At 38.7% G+C, this 17,544-nt stretch overlaps 1 protein-coding gene across 3 annotated transcripts in view; it reads right to left on the bottom strand.

Moving 5' to 3' along the window:
* CDK14 (cyclin dependent kinase 14) overlaps positions 1-17,544 on the bottom strand; it is a 258,581-nt gene that overhangs the window by 96,609 nt on the left and 144,428 nt on the right. For all 3 annotated transcript variants that reach the window (XM_075705351.1, XM_075705350.1, XM_075705349.1), the window contains one exon: positions 10,713-10,775. In XM_075705351.1, the coding sequence (XP_075561466.1) occupies positions 10,713-10,775 (63 nt within the window). The remainder of the gene's footprint in view (positions 1-10,712; positions 10,776-17,544) is intronic.

Raw genomic sequence — 17,544 nt, 5'->3', positions numbered from 1 at the left:
TGGAATGTAGTTTTATTCCAAACTTGTAGACATGCTGTACTCATTAAGTACTTCTACAAAAGTAAATTAATTCACTTACTTACACTGTATCAATTGCTTCCTCCTTGAAGGAAGATCATGAAAGAGAAGGGGAAAAAAATCTCCCTGAATTCATTACAGGGTAAACTCAGCCATTATTTTGTTGCTTTTTCTTTTCCTCTTTACCTTTGTTTTTATTTGGTAATATTAAATGTGAAAAGATTTAAGTGAAAACACAAGCCTAACACCCAGCAGTAGAGCATTCTGCAAACCACAGGCCCTTTGGGATTGCTTGGGAAGAGAGAACAGTAGAAGAGGCTCTCCATTCCCAGCGCTTCCCCACTCTGCAAAAAGAAAAGATGAATTGGAAAGAACCGTTTCTGATGCCTCAGGATACACGTCTGCCTTCTCACAGTCAAGTTCCCTCCCCTGTCTTTGAGGAAAGCCTTCTCCAAGAAACCCGTTTCCCTCCAAGACTACCTGCAATTACCTTCACAAGGACGAAGATTAATGCTAGATGAGGTGCCATCACCTCTTACCCATATACCCGATCTGAAATTGGCATACCACCTATCATGGTCGTACTCTGATCTTTGTTGCTCCTTCCTCCATCTTGCTCAATTCTGACCACTATGGAACCTCAGCCTGGGGCTTCTGCAGGAGGTTTTGAACAAGCAACTGAACTGCCATTTCTCCAAGGCCAAGGGATGGCAGCTCTGCGGACCAGAGGACAACTGAAAGGAGTCAATGGGTAATTCCATATGCATTTCAATCGGTGTGAGGGTAGAAATGATACAGATTCGTGGTTCTTGAGCTTTTATGTTAGTAATTTTAATTTTTGCATGGTCATACGCAAGGCTGTATAAATAACTTCTAGTAAACAAACTAGGACATCACTCATACAGTTTGTAGCTTATTAGTAAGAACAGAGGTTTTGGTGACAAAATGAAAGACTTGCAAAATGACAAGGGTCATTGTGATGAGAGTTGGAGAAGACAGAAAGCAGGAATGGGTTTTGTCTCTAGAAGTCAGGTTTTCAGCAAGGCTTAACATTAGGAGGCTCAACACTGTACATTCAGACCAAAAAAATTCAATACTTGTGCTTCAGGCCTTGCTTATTTATTACAGCCATGAAAAAAATACCGTTTCTCCCCTAACAGTTACACAGCTCTCACTTTAATGAGCAACATATTTTAATGAAGAATCTTCATTGTCAGTGAGAAAAATGTGTGCAGGTCAAAGCTAATTTGGTGTTTATGGACTATGATATTAAAAGAGTATTAGCAGTTCTTAAAACTTACAAGAGAAACCCTCAACTGCACAGAAAGGGTAGCACCTACATAGTCTTTCAGGTATAAGGCCTGGATAGCCACTTGAGCTACATGCAACATTTGACCAAATGCCTGTTTAAACCAATTACATTTTCTGAGAGACTTGCCAGCTGCCTGGATGAACAGCCCTGCTTCCATGGTGTTTTTTATGAGCCTGGGCGAGTGTACAACCAAGACCATTACAGGCACACATCTAACAGCTGCAAGGTGGCTCATGTGCAGCAGAATGCTCTCCTATCTTGTTGGCCTCTGAACGTCACATAGGATCTTGAGCTCTTCTCATCCAAAATGAGCTTTTAAGCTAAACACTGACATAGGCCATCCAAAACACATCAAATGGGTGGGACTGATGGGAGTTAACACATTCTGACTTAGGTTCAGAAAGCTTTAGTAGGTCTAACGATAAAGGCAGATGCTCATGCACAGGTGAAATGCTCAGATGACTCCACATAGTTGCTCTCCCTTCCAAGAGATGGTAGAGAGTTTCTGGCAGAGGATACTGGGGTGAGAGAAAAGCAGAAAGAAATTCACAACATGCCCAGAGAGGTTCTCCAGAAAATGTACCATGTGTCTGCTGAGGCATCAAGGACACCAATGACAAGAAGGATGCCGCCCAAGAGAACAGACTAATGAGGCCTGTGGGGAGCTTTTTTAAGTCAGGAACTGTCTTTCCCTGATGGCACAGAGGGATTTCTGAATGATTTCCTGCATTTGAGCTCCCTTACCACATGTTCTATTGTGGGAATAAAGGACTTGGCCCTAGATATAGAAGTAGAAAGCTATAAGGAACCTTTTAGTCTATAGAAGATGCACAAAGCTCTTGGCTCCGCTCTCTTTGCGGCAAGAGACTGCAAATGGAGCTGAGCTGACCTGGACCAGGAGTTCACATCAGTTCAGAAGAAAGCTGAGAGCAAGATTACATTAATGTGCTGGTCCTTTAGCAAGCTCATATTGCTGTATTAGCATAGTTACTTTCGAAAAGTAATACACAATATTGCACAAGCTTTATTATCACTCATCACTGGTAACACAAATGCTCCTGCCTGCTCTATGTATCAAAGCACACCAGCTGGGTATCACATAATCATCTGAATTCCCTTGTGTGTATTCAGCATCAATCGATATCATATTCAGTCTTAATAGGCCATCAAATCCAAAACTACCGAAACCCAACCCAGGACACCTCACCTCATGCTTGCAACCAGTGTACTTCTTCCTATCATCCAGAGGATATTACAGGCTTCTGTGAATTATTGGCTATTTACAAAGGCAAAAGGAGGTAACAAATCCCCACAGTACAATCTCACAGCCTTGGAAATAAACACAACTGAACACAATGCTCAGTTATGTTTGGGTTTACTAGATTGTTTGGGAGTTTTAGACCTACTTGTTTCAAACCATTAACGTAAGAAAAAACTACCTGGTAATACGTATTATCACAGAAGCAATGAGAAATGTCGCTGTGTGACTTCTGCTAGCACGTCAAAAGCTCATCAAGCATAATCTTTTTTATCACTGTTGGTTTGCTATTCTTTTCCTTCCTCCCAACCAGGATAATACCCACAAGATAAAATCCAACTTTTCACTTCTAACAATGTTCTGGGGAAATATTGAACTTTTTAGGTCAAAGCTTTGTAGACTGTCTTGCTTAAATTGTCAGAAGAAGAAATTCCAGGAACAAAGTATTGACTTGAAATGAATTTGCATCCCTAGGAATAAAGGATCCTATCTGAATAAAAAATTGTCAGCCATTTGAATCAGCATGATTTTCATGATCATAATAAGCTTTATCTCAATAAAAGATTCTCCTATCTGACCTCCCTGGAACCAGCTGAGTTATCTCCAAAAGAATTTTAAAATAATTCTCTCCAAAACGCATTTATAAAGGCTTCTAACTTGCTCCTGCATTCCTTACACGAGAGTCTTACCAAAGACAATGTCACACAGAAATGCATAGAATACAGCCAGTGGGAATGTGTAGCATATCATTCCTTTAAAAAAAGATACTAAACGTACAGATTTTTCCACTTATTTGCAGCAGAACTGCAAAAGAAAGAGAGTGGAAAGTGTTAATTTGCTAACTTCTATTCTGTTTGATGTTCTTTTAATAATTTTTTGTCCCCTCTGGGTACTACTACAGTCATTTGCAATGAGGAAGGTGTGCTTAATTAACTGAGTATAAAGACACTCCCTTATGATCAGTTATAGTCATCTGCTAATGTTCAGTAAGTGGAAGACAGATTTTTTTCTTCTGAATAGCAAAAATAAAAATAAATTCAATTAAATTAAATCTCCTTTTCTACTTTTCACCAATTCATTCCCATGCTGAACTAGGTCAGGGTGGCAACTGGTGCCTCAACAATTTTAAAGACACTGGAAAAACTGTTTTCTTCATCCCTACAATATTGTCGTGTTTTTTGCCATATATGAACCATGCAGATCATACAGACAATAAATTACACACACACTCTCCTTTCAGTTTGGAGTTTGCACATATTTCTTGCTGCAGTAAATATAAAAGTGACATTCTTCTAGCAGGAATTTTAACACACTGAGAAAGATTCTGTGTTTACTGTTTACAGTAGTGCATATTATTAAGTCATTACTTTAAGTGACAAGATGGACATAAAGTAGAGTGAAATGCTGATGCCATATTTAATGTATGATAACTAAAAAGTCTAATTTAAATAATCAATTCTCAATGCCATGTGTAAAAGACAACCTTAATTTGGCATAACATTATTCTGTCTGCTGTACACCTGCTTGTTCACTGAATGAGGAATGAAAAATAGCAACTTTTCAACCACATTAAACAGCATCGCTTCCTACTTAGCATATCTGTTGAAATATATTTTTAATTCAACTCTACATCATCAGCATCACTAATTTCAGTGAGTAGGCGAGCGATTTCAAAAGTATGACATTAGTTCGATTTGCTTCCAGCAACGACTGATAAAATTAAAAGGACCACCATAGTATGTATTCACCTCAGAGTAAAAGAGTGTTTTCTCCAAACTCCAGTGAGTCAATATGCTAGGTGACACAGGACATGAAAATTCATCATAGCTGGATGTGTGATCATGGTTTAAGTGCCCAATTCCTGTGTACCTAAGTCTATGGCAGTCAACCTTTTGGTCAGATGCCTCTAGTTACACAGAGGCACTCACACGCCGCAGCTTCCCCTACATGACATCATCACACATTTGTCGCATATGGATGCAGGACTGGCCATGTGATTCAATGCACGTCTCCCACAAAAAAGGGGACCACAAACCTCTTGTCCATGCCACAGACATTTATACAATCACATGATGGAAAGAAAGCAGAAGCACACCAGGGAGGCCTACACTGATAACACAACTGTAACCTAAAAACCAAAGCATTTTTAGCATACTTTTCAGATACTATGCGCTTTACTAACTAGGATATGTTTTTATATCTTACTAATACTGAATGGAGCTAATGCTTAGCAAAAGCCAGTACACAATGCTCTGCTACTGCCAAAGTTCAAGCAGCTGCACTTCAAATGCAGTAAGCTTCACGTGGATAGGATACAGCAGTTGCCTAATCCTTCTGTGCTCTGAATGCTTCCCTACCCTTTGTGCTTCAGATTATTCTACAGCGGTAATCAGTTCAATGATAAATATTTATGTTTACAAAAGACATCAGATGACAACTACCCTATGGGCTTTGACTCAGATTATTAATTTTCACATTAGTCATTAAATGCCAAAATTATTCATCTGACAAAACCAGGTTCAACTTTAAAAACTGCAACCATTAGTTAAGGTTCACAGTGCTGCAGTATGGAGAGGAATAAATGAATACAGCAAGTGATTAAGTGCTAGAGATTTCTGATAACATCAGATAACATTCACTATATTTCAACATTTTCAATTCAACATGCACTTCATCTTGTTTAGGAGACCAGTATTAAACCTTGGTTTAATAAAGCCAATATTTTTATCATATCTGATTTGGGGTTTTTGTGGTTTTTTTTTTTAACTTAGAGTGCTATAAAGTTGACTGATCTCTTCCTGAGAATTTATCACAGAAAAATGTTGCAGCATCCCATTTTGTTTCAACAATGCCTATTAATTACATTTCTTTTAAACTCTTTTTGTAGAAGTTTTAAAGACTGAAACTAGTTACATTTTTTTGCTGAAACTTAAGCATATTTTTACAGAGATTATTGGGCTGTCCTAGGAAACTTAATACCCAAATTTCACTCCGCACTTTGCCACATACCTTACATGTGGCCTTGAAAGTCAACTATTTTCTCTGACTCAGTATTACAGTGATAAAACACATTTTTAAAGGTTGCAGTGGGGGTAGGGATTATTTGGTTGAGGTTCTGCTTCAAAAATATCCATTAATTATGCATTGAAGACTGCTGTGCCCTGTCTCCTAGGAGCAAGGAAGGCTCAGAATTGAGACGGGTAAGAGCTGAAGTCTTGAAGGCTCCTGGGAGAAGGCTGAATATTCCTGTTCCCTGCATGCAAAGTTCAACAAGAGGGTCTGCCTATTTCTTCTCATCACTTTTTGGCCCTGGGAAGAGAAAAGGTGCCCAGGGAGAAGAACAAATCAGAGCAGCAATATTAGATGGAATAAGAACAAACTGGAAATTCCTTCTCCCTCTGGTCACAGTAGATGATAGGAGCCTTCCAAGTTGCCTGATGTAAAACATTTCCAGAGTGATTAAGAGACAGAGACAGTTTTTGTCTGGTTGACAACCCCGTCATTCAGGCTGGTGTTGCACAGATTGAGGAATAGTGGGTCAGAGGCACGTATCTTTTTATTTTGTCAAAGAAGGTTTTTTGAAGTCAAATGCTCACACAAATCGATATTACCCCTAACACTGCCAGTAGAGGAAAAAAGGCAGAGAGAAAAAACTGAGAATGCTTTTCCCAAAAGACTAAGCTATTTCAGTGCAGCATCACTAATTAAAAAGCAAATCAGTTTTCATTAATAGATTTATTTTTAAGGCAGGAATGCAAACAAGCAATGCAGGCATGACAGATGTGAGCCTGAGCTCCACTTGTTCCACCAGTAATAGGAGTTACAGAAAACAGACTCCACTATAAAATAAATCCATCAAAACATAAAGATGAATTTACTTGCATTACTGGGAATGTAATAATACGGAGTAAAAGATGCAGTTAAAATAAAGATAGTATTTTGAAGGTTAAAAGAAGTTAAGAACAGTTACATTTTCACAGGACATGCTGAAATGTACCAAAAAAACCCCCTTAAAATTAAATTATGAATTTACAAAACAAGAACCCTTTACGGACAGCTGCAAACAAAGGCTCAGGAGAACCAAGAAGATAAGTCAAAAGGCTGGTGGAGATGGCCCTGTACCAGACAGAAAGAAGCACAAATCAGAATCAAGATCATCATAAAAAAATCACTGGCAGGGTCAGTTAGCTGCTGTGACCATTAGAGTTCCTGCTATAGGAAGCAATTCAGGTGTTTCAGCTGAGAGTCCAAAAAGTATGAACTATCTCTAAGGGCAGCCACAGCTGTTGGAAAGCAAGCCAGGAGCACAGATTTCAGTAGTCCAGGCCAGGAGGAACAGATAGGGAGAGTCAGGAGCAAGTCTTGTACCTCAGTTTGCCACAGCCACATTTTGGAGTTTGGCAAGCACTGCGTGGTATACACCTATAAATCAACTCTTGGCTCCAACCACGTACAAGGCTGCAGCAGTAGCTTCCAACAGAAATATAATTATATGTGGGGCCATGTACTTAAGATTTATTACTTGCCTTCAGTTTTGGAAAAACTGAGAAAGACGTCTTCAAAACTAGAGAAGATGAGGCTGTGCCTACTAAACAGGGACTTACTAACCTATTACCTTTCTCTCCTCATCTCTAACTACAATAGCATACACAGTATATTAATATATAGTTATAAGTAAATGGTAGATACGCAGGCTTGTTAGTTACCAAAGATGTATACAATTGTGTATTTGGAGCTAACAGAGTTTGGAGAATCTATGGATTGAAACAACTGCTTTCTGCCAATTTCTCTTCTAGCTGATAAAGAAGTTGCAGGTACCTAGACACATTTATGTCACCAGGACACTTGGTTTAACAGTCTCAGGGACAGGCATTTTAAAAACAATTTTAGATAATAACATCTCGGCGTCACATACAAATTCTTTGAAGGGTTTAAAACCTAATGTTATTTGTAAGACTTGGGCTTCCACACATGAATTACAAAACTCTGAAATCATTATGTGTGAATACATACATACCACTAAAAATGCTAAACCTAATACTTTGGGAAGCAATATTTTTTGTTTGCTTAAACATACTGTCCCAAGACTCCTACAACTGCCAATTGAGACATTCTTCTTTATACTTCCACATACTTATAATATTCTGCTTACACTTTATTTAAATTATTTAAGTGACAGCAAATAGCCTATTTGAAACCACAAAGAAAGGCAATGTCAAACACAATACCCAAGGGGACAGCAATATGCGTGTCCATCAAAGTAATTTGGATTTTATTCTATTTATGATTCTTCATCTAAAAGTAAGCCTGAGGGAACAAGCATTGTCTTTAGATTGTAAATATGGAGAAAATTCAGAAATATAATTAGGCTGAAGATGTCCTATAGAAACCAAAACGTACGTAAATAATGGCTTTGCTTCTGCATTGCTCTGAAGTGCTGTTTTACAGAAACTACTGTAAAATATTCTTTGGAAAAAGAAGGATATGTGATTATGTGGGTTTGTATTTATAATAACTGGCAACAAGCCAGAAAGAAATATCCATCAGTAGGCAATACTTTCCTCAAGAACAAAATTAAAGGGCAGGGGGCCTTTTGTCATACTGGGAGAGCATCAATGGCTTAATCCCACAGGTTAGCCCCAGAGAGCTGAGACTAATTTATTGCTACTGGAATATAATTGCTCAACTGGAAGTTTTTTAAAATGGATTTAGGGATCACATAACCAGTGATTCTGAACAAACACTGTCTAAAAGTCTGACTAAAAGTGAAATTCCTGAAGGACCTCTAGCGAGAAGGGGCTGGCAGGGAGAGAAAGGCTAACATGGCTCAGCTCAACCCTTAAAAATCAGGGGTAGCTCCACATATACAACTCTGTCCAGAAGCTAAAACCAAAATAGGTGGCAAAGTCTCAGAACCACTATTACGTAAGTCGACAAACCGAATACAGCACAACAAAGCATTAAGATATTATGTAGTAACCACCTTATCTCCTCTGTAAGAGGAGAGGAGTGCAAGTTTTTAGTTTTGCATGTTGGTGAAGGTCTGGGAGTTATTAGCATATATGACTGGGTTCCCTTCTCTCTGCAATTCCTGCCCTCCCAGCTGAGGAAATCACTCTGTTGGGCTAACCAGGTATTTTTCACTCATAGCTTGAGAACAGGTATTTCACTGAAAACCCCAGGCGGGCTGATTCAGTTTTAAAATGGTAGGAGCTCAAATCATCACGCTAGGTTTTAATAATTACTGCTATGAATTAAGGCTAGCCTTTGCTGCTGGCCTGGCAAGAGAGTCTACTAAATACATATAATCAATTTTAATTAATATTATTTAACAGGAAAAAAAATTAATTGTCCAATGGGATTGCTCACGGTAGAAGGGCAGTTTCATTTGCTCCAATGTTTTTTCTCTTTTTTTCCAATTTCTTTTTTATTAATAATCCATCTGGACTTTAAAAAGCTTGAACTAGCAGTACATCAGGACTCATTAGCAAGCCCAATTATCCGCGTATGCCTATCCTCCTCTAAGACAAGCTCACTGGGCCCTGATACGATCAAGAAAAAGTACCGTTATGTGAATTAGGATGTCTTCTCAGCGGGGAACAATTACAGCTACAATGAGTACTGCCTATTAATCTTGAGCTATACAGCACTGCAGCCTTGGAGTAGTCTTACAAATCTGAAGCAGCACAAATAAGTTTCAAAGCCCATCTTATCTTATCCCAAGAGAGCTGAATGTAAAAGTATCCACACAGGGAGATGAAATACAAAACCATTGTTTTAACAAGGACATTCAGCACGTGAAACTCTGCTTAGGAAACTGAGCAGTGAAGAAAGCTCAAAAGTTTTAGTGGTTGAAAAGCAGGTCCCACCTCACCCACCTTCAGCGGTTTCGAAGTGCTGCACTCGCAGAGGCACTGTGAAGCTGGCACAGGGAAGAGACCCATGGGCTTTCCCTGTCCACATAGCAAAATGTCTGAGTGACAGCTGTACATTACAAGGATGCTATCTTGCAGCGTACACATCATGTATTTTCAACAATGATTTTTTTTTTTTAAGATGGTAGCCGTTCTCATCTAACTTCCTATGTTGTAGATGCCACTTTTCAGTGAAAGAACACAGAAAATTAATCAATCTATGTTATAAAACTAGCTGGTGTACAACAAAGATCAGCTACTGCAACAACAACAACAAAAAATTCTTTCCTCTTTTTTAAATATTTTCTTTCCTTAAACGAAACAGACCTTCTGAGTTTTCCAGGAAAGAGAGATTTATTTTTTTCCATGAATGTCTCAATTTCAAGAAACTAAATACTGGAACAAAGCTCTCACTATGACAAGTGAAGATTTAAACACTTCCAAAGTAGAACAACAATGGGACTGATGTCAAAGTGCAAGACAAGTGTAACAAATATCATCTGGGTGATCTATACACATACGACACATTCTGCATGTCTGAGTGGCTTCCATTTGATGCTAAAATCATTTGGCTGACTTCCCAGAAAGTAACTGGATCAAGTCTCTACCAATCTATCTTTGCATTAAATACTGTTAATAATTCCCTCCTTCCTGTATGATGATTCTCAGTATCCACCTTAGAAGGAAAAATTTTTTAAAAACTGAGATCAGCTATGAAAATGCTTCATCAAAGTAAGTGAGCAAAAAGATTAGGGAAGATTTTATATGCTCATTATAAAAAGCAGTACATTCAGCTAATATAATTCATTACAGTTCCCTCAAACTTGGTGAACCTACAATGACAACTCACTGAAGATCTAGCATTGACAGCCTAAAGCAAGTTTACTCGCGGGTTTTAGGGTGGTATTGTCTTGTCTTAAGAGCAAATGTTTGAACGGAGGGGAGTAGTTACCAACACTGTAACAGTATTTTACTCAGATATTCTGGCTCTGAATCCATTTTACAGACTTCACAAGTTCTTTTGTGGGAATGTTCAAATACTTGCATTTTAATTATTTTTAAAGAAAAAAAATATTTTAAAATATAGTTCATATGCCAATCATTTTCCCTTTAGCTAATAACCAGTTTCTATGAAACAACTGAGATGACATTCTACATAAAGTTACTGTTACTGAGTTTGCCTTGAATGTGTGCTTTTTTTGACTCTTACCTTCACATTTTCTGGATGAAGCCCTCCAGGGTGTTTGTCCATGTACTGACATAAATCAGTGTGCTAAAAGAAAGTCAGATGGAAAAAAAGTGTATTAATATCTGTATGACTGCAGCAATAAATATCCTTCTACTTTAGGAATGGACAGAACAAATGGAAAATAAGGAGATTTTTCAGCCACACGTGCACACACACACTTGTACCTTTACACTCCATTTTATTTAACAATCTTGGTAACTTGACTGATATGACTATTCACCAAATGTAAATTAACTTCTTTCCCTAGATATGAATATTCACCAAATGTAATTTTTTTTTCCTAACATCCTGTATATGGTAAATTAATTATTTGAATTTTAGTATCATTTTATAACTTGTAAAGGCAGTATCACCATAAACACCATAAAGGTAATATATGGAGGGAAGAGGAAGAACCTGAAGGGAGAACTTTCATTTTTCACATTAAAACATTGTCTTTTAAATATAATTTTATGGTGATCCCAGTTTAAAATGGCTTAATGGTTTAGAAAATAAATCTGAAAGGCATTGCATATCAGAGTACTGAATGATACTTTCCAGCTCAAAAAGAAGCACATACTATGCACATGTACAGCTATTAATTACAGCTAGAAATTACTTTAGAAAACAGCTTCACTGAAGACTCAAGACTTTAAGTTTTCACTTCATAGTTGCCTATATTCCCTGCAAATATACCATAAAATCTATTCAGAAAATAAGCAGGCTTGCAATGTATAGATTAATATTATTTTTAATTAGTAAGTATTTATTGCTTTTACTATGGAAACACTATTTTCTCTGAATTCTTCTCTTTCATTTCTTCACTTTCCTACCAGCCAGCCGCATGCTTTCAGTGAAGTGGCACGTTGCTTCGCTGATTTACTTGCACAACTTAGCTTCTGCAGTTATGTTCAGAATAAACAAAGCAAAAATATACACTAGATTAACCACCAAAAACTGAGAGACTGACTCTGTCTTCCACATCTGGTTTCTGAACACATCTGGCAAAAATCATCCAGCATTCCTTGAAAAGCTACTTGGCAATACCTGCCTCACATACAGCCCAACTAAATATAAGCAGTTTTCAAGGTGAGAGTTTTGGACAAAAGCTGCTTTTGACATAATGGACAGAATGGTTTCTCTGTGCAGCACTTACGAGTCCAAGAGCCACTCTCTAGTGCTCTTCTGCAGTTATATAGATACATAGGAAAGTTCATGTCTTCTAAGACACAAAATCCGTGCTAGCCACAACTGTTCTGTATAATCTTCTCTTCTGAAGTCATAAACTACGAAAACACACTGTGCATGTAGAATTAACATTGCAATGACATAAGATGCACTGGTTGGTTAGGTTGTGCACTAGCACACCTTTTTTCAGGAATTCTTACCCGCCTTCAAGAAAGTGAGTGCCCTGACTGCAGGAGATTGCTTAAGTCCCAGAATGATCAGTGTGAGTATCACAAGGGCAGAGGGCGTCCTCAAACAGGCAAAGCACACCAAATACAACACAACAGAGCTTCTTCCAAAACACAAGCTACAGCAAGCAATACTTCAATGAATAGTTAACACATCACTGAATACATTGACAAAGAAAATGAAAAAATACACCTCTACGAGTGAATAGTTACTGTCAGTGAAGTGCATTTTGCATAAAGTCTATGTTTAGCTTAAAGACTTATTCCTAGTTTCTGCAAAATCCTCAGCTGCTTCAGGTATGTATTCCTCTTCTATTCTCCCAGTTAGTTTTCTGGGACTGTATCAATAAGCCATGCAAAAAATAGACCAGTAGTCCTTCAGTATGCATTACCTCATTACCCAGTTTTGTCTTGTTTTACTGTATCAACACCAAGGAAACATACGTAAACAGTCATCTGCTAGCCATCATTTCTTTGGAAAAACTGACAGTTTTTGAGTACTAACCCCAGCACAAGAGTCTGCCTCCAGCAAAATATCAGCTGAAACACAATTACTACAGGTGATGGCTGTTGTCAAATAACAAGTTTGGGAGATTCCCCCCATTTTAATGGGTTATCTGTTATTGAAGAGAAATGCCAGTCTGGTGGAATAACATGTTCTCTTTAACTTAAATACAAATCCTTGAATAGTGATAGCATCTGCAGTGCTTGGGAGAAGTTTAAAGAAAAGCCTGAAAATTTAACTTTAGAAAGCCCAGCAGGGTGAACAGGGCAGTGCTGTCCCATCCCTATCATGGTGCCTCAGACACACCCACCACGGCCCCCGAGCACAGCACGCTCCCTCGCGTGGGCTGGCTGAAGGAGAAGGATTACCATTTCCCTGCAGTTCAGTCTTCCAGCCTTTGTGGGTGACAGATAACCTGGTAGGTGGGAAACTTACTGCCTCCTCCACCTTCTACTGATTTGTACAATTTTCAACTAGTCAGCTGACAGAAACCAGGCCAGAGGAAGACAAACCCAATGCTACTTCTGAATCATAGAATCGTTTAGGTTGGAAAAGACCTTTAAGATCATCCAGTCCAACCATTAACCTACACTACCAAGTCTACTCTAAGCCAATCAAGGGCAGACTAGACTAAAATGAATGTCCCACACCCGAAGCCCCAGAGCCCCAGCTGCCCACTAGCTGCACCTTTCTATTCACCAAAAGCTTTCTAAGAACATCCCCTTCAGAGTCACAGCACTAGCGACGGCAATAAGTCATCTTTTTATTTCCAATATACTTGTAATGAATTGTGAGGATAACCCCATTTTCTTCCACTTAGATTTCAGTTATTATTTAGATGCATTTCTTCCATACATGAACATCAACGATAATCCTGTTTGTGTTATGCATCATTTGTCTCTTCTTCCTACCTCAAGGACCAGGATGACTGGTAGCCTGGTGTAACCTTCTGCATCAGTAGTTCCCTCCTTCAAAAACCAATTGCTCGCATCTACCTAAAATTTAATGTAAGCAGAAATTTCTACAGAATCCTGGAAACTTGACAGAGTCAACTGTGCAGCAGTCCTTTGGCATCTATTTTTTTCCCCACACACATACTACAGACACAGAGAAACATCTACCAAATCTTCATTCAGACAGTAAACAGAAGGTCTTTTCTGTTCTAATCTTCCAAGAATTTGCCCTCATAAAACTAAGTTAGAGTCCTTCTCATAAAAGCAACTAAACACTATGGTACCAACTGGGAAAGCAACTTAAAACGGTACAGTACCTTGTTCCTCACAAAAAAAAAAAAAAAAAAAAGAAGGCAGTAGTAAAGCAAAGGCAGCATCAGCTGCTCTTCTTTTCCCAAGGTAGGGACTCAATGCACATTGAATTAAATATTAGTATAGCCAGGAAAGCTGACAGTGCTGCAGGGACAGCTATTTCTAAACCTGTTTTCCCTTTTGACAGGCAAGTGTCTGCTCCAGTGCTTGTGCGCTCAACTGACATTGAAGACAACATGAATGCAAGTTTCAGGAAAGCATTAAAAAAGAAAACAGAAAGCAAATTCGATGAAAGCAGTTTTCTAATGGTATTGCATGAAATTGGTACCATATAGACAAATGGAGTCTTTTTCTTCACGCTGTATTTCGAGGTAGAATGCAACATGCTTTCCCAAGTGGAACAGTGGCTGCAGATACAGCATGCCACACTCTGACACTAGAGTCTTTGCTGTGGTTACCACCTTGATCTAATAAAATACATACTCTGAAGGAAAATTCAAGATACAATTACATATTGGCAATAACATAAAACTGTGCTGAAACAAGGTAGGAAGACAAGAAACAAACCAACCAACACACTCTATTTTACAGTCCTTTCCCCACTCTCTCAGAGGGTGAGGACACCTCACAGGGAAACAAGATACACTGGGAATGCTGTACAGAGAGTTCCAAGTAATTGCAAATATTCATCACACACATCCTGATCCCAGGTGGGCCTGGCTAGACCAATTCTGTTTCGAGCTAGCTTTTAGCAACTCTATTAGCCATACTTTTAATCCCCAATACACACGAATCACCACAAGTAATCCTATGCCGACAGAAGCTTAACTTCAAAATCCCCTTAATTCCTGCTCTTACTGCTCCACCAGTTTACCCACACCTATATGCACAAATAATCTATTAGCACTCATCTGTTCATAACAGCTACACAAAAACAATAAATAGACATTAATCAAGTTTCCATAGTGAAGAACTCAAAAGCTAGGAAAGTCCAGAATTAATGGGGTTTATCCAACCTTTTACTTGTTTGCCCAATAAATGTACATTATGATAACTTTTTAAATGCGTAATGTGATCACATACTTTTTTCCCCTCACAGGATTAGACATACTCACTGAACAGAATAGGAGGTTCTTGATTACAGAACAGCTGTGCTGTTTTATGGGGTTTTTTTTTTCCTTCCATTCTCACGCAGCTTGCAGTCTCTGGCTTATTTACTACTTTGAAGGCAGAAATATTAATCTCACAGGCTTTCCTGCCCTGCTTATTGCTATGCTATTCACACCCTTCACAAACATAAAATAATTTCATAGCAATCCAGGGGAGATGTGGCATTATTTCCTTTTATCAGGTAGGGAATTGAAGCAAAGAGAAAAAAGTCTTAAGTATCGCTGATTTGGGCAACTCCATTTAAAGCACTTTGGTTTTGACTTTTCAGAGTATTTGGCACTATTTTGCCTTCTGTGTTTTGACTGACTTCAGCTACAGCTGTGAGTGTATAACGCTTTTGCAAGGGAGACTGAGAATCTCATGCTGAACAGCAGAAGTCAGTCATATCTGAATTGTGATGACAGCAGTTTGTGATGGTGATGACTATTCCCAATAGAGCAGGGATGGAACCCAGTTCTCTACAGCAGTATTACCTGTCTTGTCTTGAAATGATACTTGGAATGAGGCAGGAACCCCAGAAGACACCCTAGTTCCAACATCCACAAAAAATGAGAAAAGTTCAACAACCACCACATACCTTCACCACACAGTTCTCTGCAGAGCTGCACAACAGGCTCTTCCACAAGGATGGCAAAAGGAGATTGCATAGGCCATCTTCATCTTGGCAACCTCTAATTTTAAGAACTTGACCTTGCCACCTCACTAATACAACAATGTTTTGTTCAAAATCTGTTATTCTTTAAGTGAACGGTTTGTCCTCTCGTCCCACTACTGCCTCCTCCAGAAACAATTTCACCTCCTCTTGGGATGCAGGCTACAATATTTGAAGTGAAAGACTAAAGCCAAGTCTTTGAGAGGAGAGAGCGAATCTTCAAAGACATAGTTCTTAAGTACAAATGTAAATTTTTCTGAAGCCTATCACTTGACCAAATTTGGGGCAATTTTTAGAATAATAGCTCAATGCCACCCACAGCACAAAGGCTACCCATTCTCCAAATGCCAAGCCCATGCTGTAAGGCTTGAATATTTACAATAAGGGTCCTCCAGCTACAGGTTTAAGGTATCTTGACCATTTTGGCTGAATTTAAAAATATAGGCAACCTTAGGCAGACTTTGGCATCTTATTTTTTCAAATAATTTTATTTTACTAAATTGCGCCAGAAGATCACTGGTCCAGGGCTGTGACGACTTCAGGGTTCTGGCACACACAGCTACATGTCTTTGAGAAGACTCTGTCAAGCCTTTGTACTACCTTCTCTCAGCAAGTTAAAAAATAAACCCTTTCCTCAGTGCACACCTCAAGTAACTAGTCTTCCACTGGGAAACCCATGACCCTTCCTGGGGTAGATAGCACAAGTTCTGGTTAGACCAGACACTGCACAATGCCTCCTAGGACAGGGAACAGAACACTCATGGTCAGCTATGCTAGTTCAACCATTCTCCTGTTTCCAAACTGTATGCAGAAGCACATCAGCCAATGCCCATTTTTGACCTAAACTTCAATGAATTTCAAATATTTTCCTCCCCATGATGGCAACAAGTATCACAACTCCTACAGGTACATGAAAATGAGCGAGAGATTAAGTTACTTATCCAACATAACTGCTCAGAGTCTAAATAAAAGTCAACAAAGTTGTACAAGGATTAAGCAAAATCAAGCTTGGGCCAAAGAACAAGAAAAAAAAACAAAACAAACAAAAAAAGGAAAATGCATGCTTGCTCAGACTCCCTCTGTAATGTTTTCCACTCACTTCTCCCTGACACCATCAACTACCATGGCAATACCACAAAAAGTTTCCTTTACCTTATGAAATATTGTCTCCAGGCTCACATGAAGAAGTGAATTGGGGTTTTGCTTTAAACTTGTGGCAGAGTATAAGTGTATGAAGGTCATTCCTATTCAGCAAGACTCTGGTTTATGTTAGTAGACACATGCATGTTTATGTTTGTGAGCATACTGTGTATAAGCATCTGCTGAAGGGAAAAGAATCCAGGCTGATATTTATACAGCTGAAGCAAGGTTTATATACATTGCTTCCTACTGCTGGAAAAGAAAGAGTATGCAAACAGAAAAAAAATGAGACAAATGTTGACAGTTCAGACTTCTCCCTTCTCCCCTTGAAGAAGGAATTCCAATTATGAATAGATGAGTAAACCACAAGCTACAAATGTCCTCAGATACGCTCAGTGCTTTGCTTTAACATCAACTATTTTGCCCAACTATCTTGCTCAGAAATCAGAGACTCTGCTACCAAACACAAATGTGTTCAGACAAAGGGCAGGATGTCTCCTTTCAAAGGCGCGGCCGGTGACATGAAATGAGCTCTACTTTGCCAGCCCTTTTCCATAATAATGTGACTGTCATTCTTTTCTAATTAAATTAGTCATTTCTACTTCCCATGCAACACATTCTCTTTCCCTCCTCTTCCTCGGTCATGATAAGTCTCCATGTGACTTAG

The sequence above is a fragment of the Pelecanus crispus genome, chromosome 2 (assembly GCF_030463565.1).
Source record: "Pelecanus crispus isolate bPelCri1 chromosome 2, bPelCri1.pri, whole genome shotgun sequence".
Taxonomy (NCBI): Eukaryota; Metazoa; Chordata; class Aves; order Pelecaniformes; family Pelecanidae; genus Pelecanus; species Pelecanus crispus.
The sequence above is the reverse complement of the archived record's forward strand: the minus strand, read 5'-3'. Positions and strand labels throughout refer to the sequence as shown.